The following is a 21,385-nucleotide window of genomic DNA, read 5'->3' on the forward strand; positions in this document are numbered from 1 at the left end:
CTATTCAATTGCTAGATCAATGTGGTTGGTGTTTGTTGTTACTATTGTGATGCAACTTATGGAATATGGATCACTTATGAATATTTATAAACATTCAAAATTATAACATTCCATATATATATGAATATAACATCATTAACATAAGGAATATAAGAATACAACTTTTGATTGAATTAATTGTATATTTATTTTTGACAGAGGTCAATTTAATTAAAGCTATGACAAAAGAAAAGAAGGGAAGAAAAAAGACACCACCCACAAAACTCTTTTCTCATCTGTCCCCAAACCCCAGAGAGAAAATGAAAGGAGAGACAAACTGTCCTATGAAAGGAAAAAAGGACCCCACATTTCCTATACCATCCTCCATTTAGGGAAAGATTATAAATCAACTATTGTGGATTTTTTTGGGTTGATCAATTAGTAATTAAATTTCAATGACACATTTTTTTTTAGATGAAGTGAATGAGAACTAAGCTTTAACCTACAAACATTGAAAAGAATTGGGGGCATACAAATTTACATTAAATACAATAAACCAAAAACTTTCAATCATTCCTTCTATTTGAAATCTCATTACATAGATAGACTACAATCTTTTTATATCTAATAATAACACTAATATTACATGTCAAAAAAAAAAAACAAGCACGACTAATAATTAAAGACCAGATGAAGCTCCGAGTTGTAAAAAAATAGAAAGACACAAAAAAATTGCACAAAATGTTCAATACAAAATTTGAGAACATTGGCACATTATTTTTTGTTTGATTCTCATTTATTCTAAAAGATATAGCTATCATGAGAAATCATTTTAGAAGAAACAAAATAATAATATAAATCAACAAAAATAAATATGGAATACTAAATAGTTAAAAAATAAATCCAACATTGAGTCAAGGTGACTCAAAAGGCAAAGAACTTCTCATGAGCAAAAAAAAAGACAAAGAACAATGAGAGATCTTATTTTTCCTTTATCCTTATATATATAAATAAATATATACATCTTCCTCTCTCATAAATTATAGTCCTCCTAGACAAATTATTCATCTTGAAAATTTGTCTCCAGGAAATTTGTTATTTGTAGTACAAAATAATTACAAGCAAATGGAGTTAGGATTTTGATTGGATAGAATAAAAGGAATTAATACCATAAATGGCAAATTCTTGTGTCCATATATATAGTTCTTGTACTAATACTGGAACAACAATGAGCACAAATGGTGCTCTTTCTCAATTTTTTTTCCTTATCTATTTTATATTACATTAACTTCGTCTTCATAGAAAATTAAAATTAATTATGGTCAATTGTTATTTCAAAATAGAATTTGAGCAAATGAGTTCCAACTATCACAAATTTTCTTATAAATGAGGGTAAGTTTATCATTATTTTTAATATATTATTTTTCTTTTCTTAATTAATTTATTATATTTATATAAAAAGTATAAAAAAAAAATTCTTCAAATATTTTCAAACATTACATATTTTATAAGTCATTTAAATCAAATTTGACATATATATATATCGGAAAAAATATTTAGATTTATATACAAATAAGTCCAAATTGATAAATTATATACAAAATTACATTATTTTGAATTATGTGAAAAATAAATATTAAATCTATCTCTTTTCGAATTCCTCACGTCTTTTATTGTTATTACACATTTTTTAGTCAATAAAATCACGAAAAAAAATTATTAAATAAAATAAAACTATGTTCACATCTACAAATATATTTAGTTTAAATACAAGACAAATTAATTAGAAAAATAAAAATAATATATTATAAAAAAAATTATTTTGTTAATTTTGGAAAACCTCAAATTACTGTAATTTTGTTAGTTCAATTCTCATAGGGCAAATTTATTGTTAGAACCACAGTTAAAACGAAAACGATCAAAATTATTGAATGATTTAATTAAAATCATTTATTTATACTAACATTCTTAATCATCTTACTCCAACTAAATGTATAGCTTATTTTGGACAACAAAATAAATGATTAATTTCAAATAAGCTAGTATTAAAAGTGGATATGACCAATATATAGTAACAAGTGGTTGGAAAGTTCATTATTCAATAAAAATCAAAGGGTTCACTCATCAGCTAGGAATAAATTTCTGGTCTCTAACAGAATCCTATAAATGATGGAGAGAATTGGAAAAATAAAAAATCAGAGGTTATAAGAGAAACATATAAAATTCATAGTGATATAAATTGTAATAAAAAATGTATTAATGAGGATACCAAACATAGGTGATTCAAGATCCGTTTCTTACTCATCTCTGTTATGATCCATTCATTTTTTTTTATAATGTATATGGATGCACTCTTCAAATTAACACTCGGTCAATACTTTTAATAAATAATTCAGATTAGTTGTTTTCATCACAATTTTTATGAGCTTAAGATCATTGAAATTGGGTTATCATTTTAATACTTGTTTTAATATAAATTATTTGAATAATTAATATGTTATTTATGAGTACTTTATTAAGGTAGCTCAAGTGTAAAAGTGTTTTTTAAAAGACTTTAATTACAAGTTTTACTATTTAAAAATTTTTTTTTTTTGTAAAAAATATATATTTATTTTATAATTTAACATTTTATGCATCAAGAAATTTTGTTTGACGTTGTTTTTTGGGATAAAAATAATTTTATTTATTTTTGTATAAAAAGTTTAATATGATTTGGGATTATATATATATATATATATATATATATATATATATATATATATATATATATATATATATATATATATATATATATATATATATATATATATATATTTCTTAAATATCCTTATAAATAATAAAAATATTTAAATAAAAAGTAATTGATATTTGTTTAATAAATATAATAATTTAATTGTGGATAAAAATAAAATGTGACGGTTATGTTTCAAATAAAATTCCCAAATAACTCAATGTGGAAATTCAAAATAGTTTGTGACATCAAACAATACTGATTATTATTGAGATTATAAAAAATATATTTACAAATAAATAAAGTCAAACTATAGGGGAAACGGTGTCGGCGTTCCTGTCAAGTGATTAACAGGCACTACAGAAAATAGAGATAGGTTGGAGAGAATTAAAAAAGCTCCTCAAACTTATACAAAACATTCAAATTTATTCTTAACTTTGTAACACAATTCATTCTTGCAAAGACAAGAAAGGGCAATCATATTCTTATATCTCTCAAATATCAAAATTATATGAAAAATAATAAGAACAAATTTTTTTACTTCATTATTTTATATATAATATTATAATTTAAATCATGATTTTAAAAGAAAACTATTTTATAGATTTAAAAAGAAAAATGTAATTGCTTTTAGATGGTTTCAAATATAGACCATAATGTACAACTCTTATTGAAAATTATGTTAAATTTAATTTTAAAGTCATGGACATATTAATTATAATAAAATATATTGTTTTAATAATCTTATATTACCATTGATATAGTCCTATCATACTTAATTTGTTATGTAATGTGTTTAAAAAATTATAATTTTTTGGTTTATTTTTATATTTAAAATACATATGTTGTTTATTTATTTATTTTTTTGTTTTTTCTTTTGTTGTATCATTTGTAATTAAAGTTAACATTTTTTTTATAAAATATTATAATTTATTTATAATACATTAATCATTAAAAAAATTAATTTATATAATAAATAGTGAATAGCTAATAATTATTTTATTTATATTGATTTTTTTTATCCCGACCATACTTCAATTTATAAGATTGGAATAAAAAACTTTTAATTAAGTTATAAAGCCAAATAATTTTTGAAATAATAAATGATTTAAAAATTAATTGTGATTTAGTTTTGTAATGTTATTGTTGTGTAATAAATTTGAAATAATATTTGGTCATGTCTCAATAATTAATATTAAAATTATTGTAATATATATAACATGATTTAAATGTATAAATAATGTGATAAAAAAATACAATTATTTGTGTACAAACTTGTTTAATATACTTGCAATTTTTGAGGGCGATTTGTTTTTCTAAAATTCTAAGATAAATCAAATATTATTTTATTTATTTTTTCGTTAATCAAATTATTTAATTTATTAATTAACTAAAATATCTTATAGATATATTTTTATTATATATTAATATAATTTTAAGAAATTTTATTAAAAAAAAAGTACACACTTTATTGTATCACAAATATTTATTTCAATAATCAAAATCGAATAAACTCGTAGTACAACACCCCCAATAAACTCTTGATTATTGTACTCATCTAAAGTCTTTATTTTTTCTGCTTTAGATTCAGCTTATTGATCTGAACTAATCCAACAATTTAATGATAATATGAAAAGTTATAAACTAAATCAATTTATAATGTCACTAGAATGAAAAAGATATTTGAGGATTATCTTAGTAATATGATACAAGTTAAAGGATGAACTTAAAGTTTAGACTCAATGAGTTGGAAAGTGATGTACATCCATCACAAATGCTAATATACGACCCTTTGAAGTGACAAGATATAGACTCTGTTTCTGTATGTCTGTCTCTCTGTCTTTTCTGTACATCTCTTTTAATTTATTTATTAATATATTATTATTATTATTGTGATATTTCAGAGTAACTGAGCTCCTCTCTAATGTCTAGACTGCAGGAGGGTTGAAATGGAAACTGATTAACCAATGCTATTGACATCATTGTTTAATTATTATTATGATCATCATCGTCAGAACCAGCCTTCCTCTGTTTAAATATGATCATTTAAGCTCAATTACGTCATGCCTGTTTAAAGAAATATATAAAAAAATTTATGATCTTGTGGGGCAATGAATTATGAGCAGTCGTTGTTGAATACTTCTGTCTGTTTTGGTTACAGTAACATTTGCTATTTATTATAATTTTTTTTATTAAATTGAACAAAGTCAAGGAATATACGAGAGCAAAGGAAAAAAGAAAAGGATGAAGGTAGCTAGCCGAGCAAAAGCATATAGATAGATAGAGAGAGAAGTGGTCTTTTTCTCTAACACAGATCCCCATGGAATTCAAAGTCGATATGCATTTGCTTGCTGGAATCCCCTCATTCTTTTTGTTTATTGTTTAAAGGAACTTGCTTTATCCCTTTGCATTATTATTTGTCTCACTATACATACATTCTTTTTCACTTGCTTGTATTATTTCATATCTTATATTCCTATTTCAATACTTGTATCACTTTATCAAATTATCCATCTCAATTCAATTATATATATATTTTAAAATAAAATAAATAACTTATTTACTTTTGCATTGTTGTTTAATTAGTATCTAAAGATTTTTGTAAAGTATGATGAGATTCAATTGGTAATAACCTAATTCCTAAATAGTTATAGAAAGTTTGAATTGATATATGACAAACCTACACATTTGAGTTATTATCCCGATTATTTTTATTAAACTATTTGATTTGAAAAGAAATCGTCGAAATTTCAATAATAATAGTCGTTAGATGTGTATCATTTATAATGTCATTATTATAACATTTTCAGATATTTTTTTCTGAAAGTCGGTGGAGTCGGTCCGTGAGTTAATTATTTTTCTTGATAATTTACTAGTTCGATAACATACTAACTTGATAACCTATTGTACAACGTATTTGTTTCATATTTAATATTTTGTAACTTTTTATATAATTGTTTATGTGAAGTTTTATCATTGTTCTTAAATGATTTTTATTATTTTTTAATATAATAATTAAAAAAAAATACTATAAATTAACCTTAACTAAAGTACCCACTAAAATAATTATAAAAATGGTTCTTAATAGAATAAATATTATGAAAGTAGAAGTCTTACCTGCACAATTTTTTTATAACTAAAATCATTAAATAAGATTAAAATATCTCAAACTTATTCTTCTTAACATATTTTAACTAAAAAATCATAATTATAGATCATAAATTATAGAAATTTAATTAACTTTTCCTTATTAAAACAAAAATTCAAATTAGCAAAAAGTAAATAAAAACAAAAAATAGATTTTTATAATTATTCTCATTTTTTGTTAGTACTAGAGGGAATTGAAAAATAAAAATAAAAAATTATTTTAATATTTTGAATGATAAACTTAATAATTAAATTATTAAAAAAAATAAGATGGAATGGATGAGATCTTAATTTAAAGTACAAATTTTTATTCAACTATTTAAAAACCCAACTAACATAAATTAAAATATCCAAAAACAATTTATTTTAAATCTCTAAATAAGTTTTCGATGAAAAAACAAAATCAAACAAGGCTTAATTTAGGGTAGACTGGTATAGAGAGAGAAAGAGAAATAAAGGAGGGGAGAGTTTCAGGCATGCAGTAAAGCTTGGATCTTGGTCAGAGGTATGGTAGATTTTCTTTGCTTTGAGTTCTGCAGCTACACAACAAAAATGACCCAAGTTTCAAAATTGGAGGGAAAACACAAGACAAGACGATTTTCTCCCTCATTTTCTTTTCATTTTTTTATTTAAAAAAAATAAAATGAAATTCAGAGTGAGTGAGTGAGTGAGTGATAGCATATATGAGCATCATTACTTAATTTCTTACCAATGATTGAGAAAGTTTGCCCATTTCTTCTTCTTCTTCTTCTTCTCTTTTCTCATCTACCAAAACAAAACTTCACTTAAACCAAATCCATGGAGAAAACCAACAAGACCATAACTGACCACCAACAACATCATCATCATCACAACATCACTAACAACTGGTTAGGTTTCTCACTGTCCTCTCCCCATTTCAACAACAGCAACAACAACATGGAGGTTTCTTCAGAACCTTCTCATTCCAGATCATCTGTAACCGCCTTTCTACATTCCCCACCTCCTCCCCATCCTCATCCTCATTTCAACTTCCCTCCCATCTGCTATGGAGAAAACGATGGAAACACCTTTTGCCCTCCCTTGACTGTTATGCCCCTCAAATCAGATGGCTCTCTTTATCTCATGGACGATTTCTCAACTACCCAATCTCATCAAGGTTCTTTACACTATTCAAACAACAATCAGTACTCCTGTTTTTATGTCTTTATGGGTTTTTCCGACATTTTACTCTGTTTTATTTTTATTTTTTAGGGATGGGAACAACTTCAACACCAACAATGGGTCTCCATCATCATCATCATCATCATGAACCCATTGCTCTAAGCTTAGACATGAGCATGTACTACAATCATAACCATCAAACCCATCAAACTGATCACGAATCCAACGCCCAAGATTGTTTTAATCATTCCCTGGACAAGATTAATGAAACCCACATTACCGATTGCAACAATATCCATCTCCAAAACTGGGTTTCCCTCCGTACAAACAATGGTGGTTCTGATCAAATGATGTTGCAGAATGCTGGAGGTGCAGGAGGAGGAGGTCAATCGATGGGATACGGTCATGATTTTCAGTCATTGAGTCTTTCTATGAGCCCTGGCTCACAGTCGAGCTGTGTAACCGGTGGAGGTTCGCAGATGTTCACATCACCAACTGTGAATCATCAATGTCTGGATATTGTGGAGCCATCAAAGAAGAGAGGGGCTGAAAAGGTTGATAATCAGAAGCAGATTGTTCATAGGAAATCTTTGGATACATTTGGTCAGAGAACATCTCAGTACAGAGGTGTCACTAGGTAATAATTAATTAGGGTTTTGACCCTCCCAATAAATTACTCTTCATTGTTCATAAATTAACTTTTTTGGGTTTTTACTTTTAGGCATAGATGGACAGGTAGGTACGAAGCTCATTTATGGGATAATAGCTGCAAGAAGGAAGGGCAAAGTAGGAAAGGAAGGCAAGGTTAGTCCAAATAGCTACACACCTTTTTATTTTGTTTTTCAATGAATTATTATTGAAAATCTGATTAATTTAACTCCCATGTCCATGTCTTTATTAACTTGTTGATTGCTGGGAATGATCATCAATCAGTTTACTTGGGTAAGTAATTCATAATCATTCTTAATTTAGACAAGAAACCAAACCCTAATAAATCCTTGTAAAACATGTAGGAGGTTATGACATGGAAGAAAAAGCAGCCAGAGCTTATGATTTGGCAGCTCTAAAATACTGGGGACCTGCCACCCATATCAATTTTGCGGTAATTTTGATAAGAAAATAGATTATTTGAGTTTTTGATTTGTTGAATTATATATTGTTTGATGTTCTTATAGTTGGAAAACTACGAGAAGGAACTCGAGGAAATGAAGAACATGACACGCCAAGAATATGTTGCTCATTTGAGAAGGTATGGAAAGAAACATGTTTGGATTAACATTTGTTTGAAACCAATATTAAATAATCAAAATATTTGTTTGTAGGAAGAGCAGTGGATTTTCTAGGGGGGCTTCAATATATAGAGGAGTAACAAGGTTTTTTATTAATCAATACTAAAGTTTATAAGGTCTCAATTTGATTAAATGTTGTAGAGGACTAAAGTTTATAATTTCGATCAGACATCATCAACATGGAAGGTGGCAGGCAAGGATTGGTAGAGTTGCTGGTAACAAAGATCTTTATCTTGGAACATTCAGTGAGTTTTTTTGTATATGTTCTAAATGAAATATTTAATTTAAGGTTGAATGTTAGTTAATGAATGAGTTAATATGAAGGTACACAAGAGGAGGCTGCGGAGGCTTATGATGTGGCTGCGATAAAATTCCGGGGAGTTAGTGCTGTGACTAACTTTGACATATCGAAATACGATGTGGAGAGGATTATGGCGAGCAATACTCTCCTAGCCGGAGAACTTGCTCGCCGGAACAAGGAAGTGGTGGTGGTGGTGGATCCGCCTGTGAATTTGAGACAAAGGGCTAATGAAGAATCAGATTTGAAGATGATTATTTGTCAATCCTCTGGTTCTGGTAATGGAAAGGGTTCAAGAGGAGAAGAAGAAGAGGAAGGGGTTGTTAGTAATATGGAGAAAGAACAAGATGAGTTGCAGAATGGAAGCACTTATTGTTTCTCACTTATGAGGCCTCCTCCATTGACATCTTTGCCTCATGGACCTTTGTTTGCTGCATGGGCTAATGCATCATGAAGAATGTGGGGGTATGGTATGGTATGGTTTTATTAATATCTATCTTTTTATGTAATTCTGTTTTTAATTACTTTATGAGTTTTGCTTCTAACAAATTAATGGGGGTCTAAGTTAAGTGTGGGACATGGGTTATTTTTTAAATCTTGAAATGATAGTTTTTGAAGAGATAGGTTTAATTAATTCTCATGATGATCATGACAATGTTCTTTTGACTGTGAATCAAAGTGATCCCATTTTCATGATTTCTAGACTCCTTTTTTTTCTATTTATCATATTGATTGGATTGCTGTTCTTGAGTGTTTTTAAAGTAGGACCATTTTTGACCAAAACAGATTTCTGGATTTGCTCGATCTACTTTTCTTTTCCTCCATACACAAAAAAAAAAATTGAGCTTTAGCAACGAAAGAAGAAGATGCAGATCTTAACAAATCATCCAAATTTATTGCAACTTAAATCAATTATTAATTGAGACAAACAATTGCAAAGCTTACAACATTTAATTGAAATAAATTGCAACTGTCTGATTTATTATTTAAATTTTGTAACAAGTTTTGCAATGAAACATTATGTTGCTAAAATTGAAACACAAAATAAATTGTTACAAAAGTATGGTTGGTAATTCATTTTACTAGTATAAAAGAAGATTAAGGCCTCCTTCAAGGAATGAGTTATTTGGTTTTTTACATGGGATTTGACCCAAAAAATTCTTGTTTGACCTAAATGAAAAGAAAGTTAGTTTTTAATTTTTTTTACTCGTACATTAGATTTGTTTCAGAATTTATGTTTCATTTTGTACTACCTTCACAAAATATTTGGATTTTTTCTTTTTTTCAATACTTTTTATTTTAATTTTTGTGAAGACAGTACATAATCATTATATCATTTAGAACATCAGATTTGAACTCGCGTAACTCTGCACATATCCCAATAAAGGGTAATTTTTTTTAAAAAAATAAATGAAGAATAATTTTAATAGATAAAAATATTGATTAGATAAATAAATTGGTTTTTAGATAAAAAATTAAACAAAACTTAATAACAACTGCATCAAAAAGCCTTAATAGTGAGAATAACAACTATTAAATTATTAGAATGAATTAAAAGTCTAATAACAACTATTAAATTATTCGTATGAGAGTGATTTGCCTATTCGAGAACTTCGAATGAAGTTAAAGGCTTTACAACATATTAGATAGGTCGACAAATTTCATAAACCGAAATCAAAGATGAAATCAATAGAGGCTAAATGACTAACATAATAGAACTATAATTTGTAGAATCTTATTGAAATCTAAAAGCTTTTGTTTTATGGAACATGTTAAAAGATCTGGACTTGGAAGTCAAAAAAGAAAAACTTGCTTGCTTGTCGTCAATTATGACAGAAAGTTTGAAAAAACTCTAAAAATATTGCCTACTTATTGAATAGATATAAGATTCTTTAAACATTTTGTCTCACGTTTGTCACATATTATTATATAAATGTAATAAAGTTTAAGGACTTGATCAGTAAATGATGTGTATCACTTTAGGGTACGCTGAAGCTGTAAAGGTTCATCGAGGAAGACTTTTATTTCCCACTAATAGAGGGTAATTGTAATACATCATCATTATGTTGTTGAATTTAGGAATATCTACCTACCTCTTTCCTTAGAAGGAACGAGCAATTATATTTAGAGGAGGGTTACAGTTATTTGTCGCGTATTACATTTTCTGAATTTTGTGGTAATTGAAGCAATTTGATCAACAATTATCAGTAATTTTGACTCGAAACTAGGTGCATTGATAGTTTGTTCTCAAAATTAGTTGTATTTGAAATAAATTAATGTCGGAATAGACCAATAAATTTTGCAGTATATAAACTAACTTAAAACTATGACTTTCATCGAATACGACTTTTCACATAATTCTATATGTCTATACGAGATCGAGTATCGAATTCTGTTTACTTACTTTTATTGACGATTTTAATTAATATTTAATATTATTTAACTTTTGTTTTATAAAATGTGATTTTAATTCATAGATCTATTTTACCACGAAGATTAAGTGAAAAAATTATAACATTAAATTCAACCAAAGTTCTGTCATATTTTGGCATGAAGTTAAAAAAATTATATCAACAAGCACAAATTAAACAAATAATAAAAAAATATCAAGAAAAACTTCTAGAACTCATTATTAATTTATGGATATTATGTTTTTTTCTTCGTTGTTATTATTATTATTATTTAATCTCTTCATTATTAATTTATAGATACTCAATTTAAAATATCAAGACTGAATTTTTTCTTCTAAAATTATAATAAACAGACTGACTTTAGAATAATCTCGACAAATAATACTTAAATTGAGTATAATAAATAATAAAATTAAAAAACATAAAATCATCTCTAATCAAATTTTAAATTGATGCAAATTTAATATTTTAGAACTAAAGTTTCACTCTCGAATCCCATACTTCACATTACTGTTGATTAAACCATTTATAAATCTTGAATATTTTAGTTTTTTATCAATTTGTTTTTATAAATTATTTTTCATCATATTATTTATCATTTTAATTATCAAATTATTTAATTTATTAATTAAAATATCTTTATTTTATTTTTATTAAATTTTAAATAAAAACTCGAATAACATAATTTTTATTTTTATAAAAATGAATAATTTTTTAGAAAAAATATAAAAGAATCCAAAAGAATCATAATCAAATAAACTCTTAATACTCTATATAATATAGAAATGAAACTCATATAAATAAAAAGGGGTGTTTGGATGGGTGTTAGGCTAATTAATAAAAATGAAATTCATACAAACTTGTTTTATTTGAAGTTATTTATAATTAAATAATAAAATTATTTGAATAAAAAATATTTAGGGATATAGAGAAGAAGTATTCACAAACAAAAAGCAAGAAAATCAATATAAATCTTTTAACTTCCATGATGAAAAACACCATACAATTCTTGTGAAACTATATAATAAGACCATGCTTTTATAGGTATAAATAAATAATTATGTAGATTTCAATAATCTAACTTTAATTTAATGGAGTCATCCTAGTTATTTCAAGAAAAATAAAAGTAAATATATATATATATATATATATATATATATATATATATATATATATATATATATATATATATATATATATATATATATATATTCATTATATCTACTTTTAAATCAAACAATTATTTAAAAATAAAATAAAATTTGAATATGGTATTTCCGAGTAAATATATAATGAAATATGTTTTATTATTTTAATTTTTTTTTATAAATGTACACAAAATAGTAATTATAAAATATTATTTGAAAATTTTAAAAAGAATTTAAAGCATTCATAAACAATACTTGAATTGAATATAATAAATAATAAATATATTAATGATAAACTTGAAACATAACAAGAAAGAATTTATTGCAAAACTGTTAAGAATATATACTATTAGATTTCTATAATCAACTTTAACATATAATACTATTATATTAATATATATGAGACTAAAACGTCACAGATTCGATTTTATTTGAAAAATGTTTTGAGTTTAAGTGGGTTATGACTGTGGGGGTGTAATTGCTAACACTCCTTTATTAATATATAGATATTATGTTGTTATTTGGAATATATTTTTATATATTTAATTAATTATTTTGAGTTCATTTCAAAAAATTGGCAAATTTTGTATGAAATAAATAACTTATTAAACCAACCTAAACTTAATGTAATAAAGTCGAATTTAAATTTATAAAATAATCTATCTAACTCGATTGACGTTCACCTTATTTCGTCCATATAAATTAAAATTACAAGTCTCCATTATATATACTTTAACAATATTGAAATTTGATTTTATTATTAAGCCGCTGTTAAATAATTAAAAAGGTCTAATTAACATCTGGCATTGCAATCATTAAAGTTGCCATAACATTCGTTCATATACCGACTTGCGAGATCCCTACAAACAAAACATCCATTTTGAAACATAGGATAATCTGGACATGGAAATTCATTGACGCATCGTAATTGCTTCCAATACTTATTCTCTCCACTCAAATCTGAAAAATAAAATACAACATGTAAACCTTATTATATGGATGTTTAATTATTTAGAACATAATTTATCTTTTTTATAAGATTAAATAGAATATATATAAAATAATAATAAAGTTAATTATATATTGTATATATTAATTACCTTCCATGTCATCAGATTGCATTTCAGTAATGCATGTAATCACTGCAAAATTTAAGGAATTATTTAATAAAATTAAAAAACATAAAATCATCTCTAATCAAATTTTAAATTGGTGCAAATTTAATATGTTTGAACTAAAGAATCACTCTCGAATCCCTTACTTCACATTAGTGTTAGTGTTGATTGTTGATTGAACCATTTCTAAATCTTGAATTTTTTTAGTTTTTTATCAATTTATTTTTATAATTTATTTGTCTATCATATTATTTATCAAATTATTTAATTTATTAATTAAAATATCTTTATTTTATTTTTATTAAATTTTAAATAAAAACTCGAATAAAATAATTTTTATTTTTATATGAATGAATCCAAAAGAATCATGATCAAACAAACTCTTAATACTCTATATAATATAGAAATAAAATTCATAAAAATAAAAAAGGGTGCATTATGAACGGGTGTTAGGCTAGTTCTTCTTCATATACAAACTTGTTTTATTTGAATAAAAAATATTTAGGTATATAGAGAAGAAGTACTCACAAACAAAAAGCAAGAAAATCAATAAAAATCTTTTAACCTTCATGATAAAAAACACAATACAACTCTTGTGAAACTATATAATAAGACCATGCTTTTATAGGTATAAATAAATAAAAAATTATGTAGATTTCAATAATTTAACTTTTAAGAATGAATAATATTAGATTTCTATAATCAACTTTAAAATATAATATTAATATATCTATATCTATATCTATATCTATATCTATATCTATATCTATATCTATATCTATATCTATATCTATATCTATATCTATATCTATATCTATATCTATATCTATATCTATATCTATATCTATATCTATATCTATATCTATATCTATATCTATATCTATATCTATATCTATATCTATATCTATATCTATATCTATATCTATATCTATATCTATATCTATATCTATATCTATATCTATATCTATATCTATATCTATATCTATATCTATATCTATATCTATATCTATATCTATATCTATATCTATATCTATATCTATATCTATATCTATATCTATATCTATATCTATATCTATATCTATATCTATATCTATATCTATATCTATATCTATCTATATCTATATCTATATCTATATCTATATCTATATCTATATCTATATCTATATCTATATCTATATCTATATCTATATCTATATCTATATCTATATCTATATCTATATCTATATAATATTATTATATGTTAAAGTTGATTATAAAAATCTAATAGTATATATTTTTAATAGTTGTACAATAAATTCCTCGTGAAATGTATTTCCTGTTATATTTCAAGTTTATCATCAATGATTGCAATGCGAGAGGTTAATTCTTTGTTATTCTAAAGATAGATAGAAAAGGTTGGAGATAATGACTTTCTTTTATAAAATTCTCTCCTTTCTAAAGCTTTTTAATGAATGTTATGCCAACTTCAATAATTGCAATGCGATATGTTAATTAGACCAGTATAATTATATAACAACTTAATAATAAAATCAAACTTTAATTATTAAATGCATAAATTCAATATAATTTTAAATGCATAAATTTGTTTAACTATATAATTTTAAATGTATAAATTTATTTTTTAAATCGAGGGAATCTTATCGCTTTCTAAATTTCGTATATCTATTTTATTTTAGTAAATGTATTCGTGAAACGGTTCAATTAATATGTTGATTTATTACCTGTAATAGTTTAATATATATAATTTTACAGTTCATAATTTTTTTTTTCTTATAATCTTTACCGCCCAGAGTAAAAAAAAATTCTTGGATTCGTCATTATATATAATATATATATATATATTAATTAGTATTTATAGTTAGTATAATAGTATAATAGGTTAAAGTTGATTATAGAAATCTAATAGTATATATTCTTAATAGTTGTGCAATAAATTCCTTGTGAATTGTATTTCTTGTTATGTTTCAAGTTTATCATCAATATATTTATTATTTATTATACTCAATACAAGTATGGTTTGTATTATGAATGTTTTAAATTCTTTTAAAATTTTTCAAATAATATTATATAATTACTATTTTTGTGTACATTTATAAAAATTAAAATAATAAAACATATTTCATTATATATTTACTCGAGAATACCATATTCAAATTTTATTTTATTTTAAAATAATTGTTTGATTTAAAAGTAGATTTAATGAATATATATGTATATTTTTTTTTTACTTTTCTTTTCCCAAAATAACTAGAATGACTTTTCATCAGTAGAGACTCCATTAAATGTAGATTATTGAAATCTACAATATTATTTATTTATATCTATAAAAGCATTGTCTTATTATATAGTTTCACAAAAAATGTATTGTATTTTTCATAATGGAGGTTAAAAGATTTATATTGATTTTCTTGTTTTGTTTTGAAGTACTTCTTCTCTATATCCCTAAATATTTTTTATTCAAATAATTTTATTATTTAATTATAAATAACTTCAAATAAAACAAGTTTGTATGAATTTCATTTTTATTAATTATGAGAACTACCCTAATTTCCGTCCATAATGCACACTTTTTTATTTACAAGCTCTATGATTTCGTTCCATGTACCTGAAAATTTAGTGATATTCATGTTCTGAGACTCTGAGCAAAATTGATCCACAACTTGGATACAAATGTGCTATTCCTAAACAAGTGATCAATGCTTTCTTCTTTTTCTGTGCAGATTGGGCAATTGACATATGGAATATTCATATACTTCTTAATTTTGTCTCTTGTCACCAATCTTTTCCTGAATGTCAGCCAAAGAATGAATTGGTTTCGAGGTATAACCTTTGAAGACCAGACTACTTTGTGCCAATCAAACACTACCTCCTTTGTTCTAATGATCTCCCATGCTTTTTCTGCCACAAACTTTCCATTCATAACAGTATTCCAACTCTTTGTATCAATATTTCCATTGAATTGTATATTATTGATCAGATTCAGAATTCTGACTCTTTCTGAAATACTCCTAAGAATAGAGCTGCATTTTTCTTTTTGAATATCTCTAATTGAGTACAAGAGACATTTTCTTCTGATTCTGATTCTAATAGTTTGGAATTCCTCCCGAAGAATTATGGGATTATTCTCTAACCATGGATCGTGCCAGAATAATATTCCATTTCTATTTCCGATTCTGAACTTCATCATCTGATATGCCTCTCCTCTAGTTCTTAGTATTTTCTTCAAGTACCATGCCATTTTATTTTTGATTTGGCATGTCCATATGCTAGTTTCTCTTTTCATTAATCTCGTATGAACCCATTTGACCCATAATGAATCTATCTTCATCTTAAGGTCCCATACATGTCTGATTATGAGCGCTCGATTTTATATGACACAATTTTTAATGCCAAACCCTTATTCTTTCTTTGAGGTACACACCGTTTCTCATTTGACATTTTTTCCTCCTCTTCCTTGAGTATCCCAGATGAAGTCTCTCATCAGCTTATCTAGTTCAACCATAACTTTTTTGGGAATGACTATTTATTGTGCCCAGTAGCCAACGATTCCCATTGTCACTCTTTTCACAAGCTATATTCTTCCTACGTAAGACAGGTTTTTTGTAGCCCAACCTAAGATAGAATTTCTGACCTTTTTAATAAGTGGGTGAAAATGTGAGCTTTGAAGTTGATTTGCAGATAAGGGGACTCCAAGATATTTGACTGGAAGCGTTCCTTCTTTCATCCTCATGATATTAAATATATTCTGCTTCAAATTCTCTTTTACTCCTCCTCCATAGAAAACATATCTTTTGCCTTCATTAATGAATAAACATGTGTTATTGCTTGTTCCTTGCAGTACGGGTGAAATTTGAATTTATGGTTCCTTAAGAGCATTTTAAAGATACATTCCAGGATATCCATAATAAGAACGAAGAGGTAAGGTGAGAGAGGATCGCCTTGTCTTACTCCTCTTTCACCCTTAAAAAAGCCACTATGTATGTCATTCACGCTAACAATGAAGTGAGGGGTCGAACACATTACATTAACCACTCGATAAAAATGTTAGGGAAATCGATAACATAAAGGAATTCATGAATAAATTTTCATCTTATTGAGTCAAAAGCTTTTTGAATGTCAATTTTGAAAGTCACTCTCGGAGATATAACTTTCTTCCCATAACTTTTTAATAAACTCTGCATAAGAAGTATGTTATGGGAGATAGAGCGATTCAGAATAAAAGTTGATTGCCATAAACTAATTAATTTTGAAATAATAGTTTTAAATCTTTGCGAAAAGATTTTAGAGATGATTTTATAGATTACATTACAACATGAAATATGACGAAAGTTCTAATTTTTTCCGGAAGTGAGATTTTGGGAATCAAATTCAATACTGTAACGTTCCATTGTTAAGCATTTTCCTGTTTTGAAAGAATTCTAGGACCCCTTCACTTACATCTTTCTTAACTATATCCCAGTTTTCCTTGAAGAAATTCGCATTGTATCCATCTGGCCTTGGACTTTTACCTCCTTTCATCGTAAACAAAGCATTCTTGATCTCTTCTTGACTAACCCTTGCTACCAGCTTATCAGCATCCTCACTGTCGATTCTTCTTAGAACAATCTGTTGCAACACTCCAAGTCTTGCATCGAGTCCTTCGTTACTCAGTTTTGTTCCAATCAGACCCTTATAATAATTGATAGCTTTCTTTTGAACTACTTCCTATCCCTAAAGAATTTCCCATTACAATATTTCAATATGAGGACTTGGTTCCTGATGTTTCGATCCATGCATTTCCTGTAGAAGAGGCTATATTTTTGTCTCCCAAAGAAAGCCAACTTTCTTTAGACTTCTGCTTGAAAAAACTTTCTTCTTTTGAGTAGAGATCTCTAAAACTTGTCAGTGCTTCTTTCTCCTCAGCATTATTATTAGGTAGGTTCTGCATCCTCAAACTTTTGCTTTGAATATTCTCCAATTTTACTCGTGCTTCCTCTACCCTTTTTGATATACCGCTATAATTTTTCATATCAAACTTATTGAGCTTACCTTTCAGGATCTTGAGCTTTTCGCAAACTCTAAACATCTTTGTCCCGTATATACTGGTATTCCAAGTTTCCATTAGTACTCCTTTAATTCTTCGTTTTTCATCCAGAAATTAAAGAATTTTAAAGGCCTCTTTAGTCTTTTCTCCCTTTCCCAGAATAATTTCAACGGGCAATGATCAGAGATTCCTGACTGTAGAACCTGTATCTGGCTTCTTGGGTAGAGATCTTCCCATTTCTCGTTGATAAACCCACGATCAATGCGACTCTTCCTCATTTCCTCTAACCCTCTAGTAGCTGACCATGAAAATAGATTACCTAAACTAGAAGGTTCGATACAGTTGATGTCTCTGATGCATTCATTGAAGTCCAGCATGTCTAGCATGATCCCCGTTTCTAGCTCTCTTTCTTGGATGAATCTAGTGACATTGAAGTCGCCCATTATACGCGTTTTTTCTCATTCCGCTTCCTTTTCTGGCGTATTCCCTTTTTAATCGGCATAGGCTCCTTTTGAATTGGCCCGTACAAGTTTTAAATCGATACACTCGCGAATGTATCAATCTAATTGACTTGAGAGTCGCCACTTTAGTTTACTTCCCAAAGAAACTAAAGAAAAGAAAATCAGAGATTCGTTTTAAGAGTTCGGTGTTTGGTTACGTATTAGGAAAGGGCCTACGGCGCTATGTCCTATACGTCTGTCTTTACAAACAGTCTCTACTCCTAAGTAATTGGCCATATGATGTTTAAAGGATTATCACGTTTTCGTTCTGAGTTTAGAACTCTTTTGCTTGTGTGCGAAAATCTTAATAATTTTGCAAGGGGCTAGTCCTATTCATGTGGTGCTTGACGAGGATAAAGTATTAAAAAGCACTAAAAGGCATTGAAAATCATGGAGTAAAATTCTTAAGGAAAACAAGAGTCACGATTCCCGAGAGAGGACATACAAGTGCAAACGCCAATGACAGATTTAGATTGAATATTGGGAGTCTTATTCTTCTTGGACAAAGGAGAGAAGAGAATGAACTAACTCAATGTCCCAAGTGTTTCCATTTTAAAATTTTTAGAGTTAAGGAAAACTCCAAGCGTAACTCGTTAAAACGAGTCATTTTCAAAAATAATTCCCCAAATTCCCAAAAATATCATTAAAAGCTCACAGAAATCGAGTTTGGAATTTTCGGAGTTATAGAACTCCCGACATGATACATTGAAAATAGAAATATTTCCAAACGGGCCCTAAATATTCCATGACAATTTTATTTTTGAATTCTTGAGAAGATTTGAGAAAAATTGAAAGTGGTTTGGATACTTGAATCCTTATTTTAAAGCTGTTTGTTAAATTTGGAAAACAAACTGGACTTTAGAGTTTTTTTAAAGTTCTAAATCAAAATAAAAGGAAAAGAAAGCCTCAGAGCTCAATTAAAAGGAGGGAAAGAGTTCAGGGACTACTTTAATTTCGAATTAAATAATTAATTCGAAATTAAAGTATTTAGGCTATTTTAAAAATAAAAGAGGCCAAGAGACCTCTTTGCAACCTCGACAGAAGTCGGAGGAAATGAATATGACAGAATTAGAAAAAAAACATGTCAGCTCTTCGCCCGTCTCCGGCGAAGGAGATTTCCGGCGACCTTGCACCTACAACCGAAGATTGCATGAAAACGATGCTCTTCTGTGACTCATTCGGTCGATTCGAACATATCCCGATCTCGAGAAGAAGGGATCGACATTGTTTCCCCAAACTGCGATACCGGATCGACATCGTTCGGATCTTCTTCTTCTTCCAGATCGCAATCGCACTCGCCGTGACCATTCACCTAGCCATCGGGAACTCGTCTGCGAATCAGAGTCATCTTTCGATGCTTGAAAACGAGATTTCAATTGAAGAAAGCCACAGAAAGAGCAACTAAAAAAACAGTTTGCCTTCCCTTCCCTTCGATCGACGAGGACCTTCACAGTTTCCTCAAAACGAAACTGCGACTTTTGATAGAACCTACTCTAATCAAATCCTATGACTACACTAAATCCAGACTAACACCTATCAATTGATTATTCAGTCAACAATCTAATTCAAAACACAGTAACACAGTATCAAACTAAACAAATTTCATACGCAAACCTGCAATCTAATTTCAACAGTTAAATGATATCTAAACCGTTCCTAACACAATCTATCAACCAAGAAGTTAACCAAACAAATAGAACATGCAACCATAACAATCAACAAATGCATTGAACAATCAAATGGATTCTTAAACAAATCAACGACATCAGTGTACATAACCGATGCCTCAATCATTGAATAAAGGTCTACATTGTTGCAGGGGTTATCTGAATCGCAAAAATCGAAAGAACATGTAATAAATTAAAGTCCGCCGACTGTGCTTTTCCTCTTTCTTTCGTTGATTGTCTTTCGTCTTCCTTAATGGAACGGAGTGGTCAGCTCTCCAAGAACAAGATTTGTCAAGCCTCGTCCAATGGAATCGCTCTCTAAGATTTGGTAACCGCTCACTCTCAATCGTCAACTGATTCTTTTTAAGAACTGATCTTCCAACCCCTCTCAACTATCATTTCCCTTTTTATATCTTCTCTTTCAATTTCAGGGGTCAAATTGGAATACACCCTAAAATCAAGGGTACGCATGGGAATAAAAAAAATCTTTTTACTTTTCCTTTATTCTCGACTTCTTTTTATCCATTTGCACCATCATCCCAAATAAATCACCCTGGCCTCGTTTTTGCTCCAAAAATCGCGACATTTTTATGGAAGATTCAGGACACCATGACCGTGAATATCTTTTTCGAATAAATCTAAACGGACCTTCCTAGACCAAGTTACAAATTTTCAAAGTCTTCATCTATTTATCCTTTCGGTTCATGTACCAGCTTCACAGCGGGCGACTTGGACTGAGCTTTGAGATGAACTGGGGGGGCTACTTAATATCATTGGAAAGATAATTCAAAGAGATTTCAAATGGTAGTTCACACACTTAATATGAATCATTGGTTCAAAAGTTATGATGCTTAGAAGTGTGGCATAACTTCAATTAGCTCCCAGGATTTGAGTCGGTAGTATTGCTTCCCTTGCACAGATCGATAGAGGGTCT

General features: G+C 27.6%; 2 protein-coding genes across 2 annotated transcripts; one reads left to right on the forward strand and one right to left on the reverse strand.

Moving 5' to 3' along the window:
* The first annotated feature begins 6,542 nt into the window (after positions 1-6,542).
* LOC124915088 (AP2-like ethylene-responsive transcription factor ANT) lies at positions 6,543-9,283 on the forward strand. Its single transcript, XM_047455741.1, has 9 exons — positions 6,543-6,995; positions 7,091-7,637; positions 7,722-7,804; positions 7,934-7,942; positions 8,014-8,102; positions 8,176-8,249; positions 8,323-8,373; positions 8,458-8,534; positions 8,614-9,283. The coding sequence occupies exons 1-9, from the start codon at positions 6,656-6,658 to the stop codon at positions 9,039-9,041; spliced, it is 1,698 nt and encodes a 565-aa protein (XP_047311697.1). The 5' UTR covers positions 6,543-6,655; the 3' UTR covers positions 9,042-9,283.
* Positions 9,284-15,884: 6,601 nt separating this feature from the next.
* Positions 15,885-16,499, reverse strand: LOC124916055. The gene has a single exon (XM_047456790.1). The coding sequence runs from the start codon at positions 16,497-16,499 to the stop codon at positions 15,885-15,887; it is 615 nt and encodes a 204-aa protein (XP_047312746.1).
* Positions 16,500-21,385: the final 4,886 nt, after the last annotated feature.

This window comes from Impatiens glandulifera, chromosome 9 (assembly GCF_907164915.1).
Source record: "Impatiens glandulifera chromosome 9, dImpGla2.1, whole genome shotgun sequence".
Classification (NCBI taxonomy): Eukaryota; Viridiplantae; Streptophyta; class Magnoliopsida; order Ericales; family Balsaminaceae; genus Impatiens; species Impatiens glandulifera.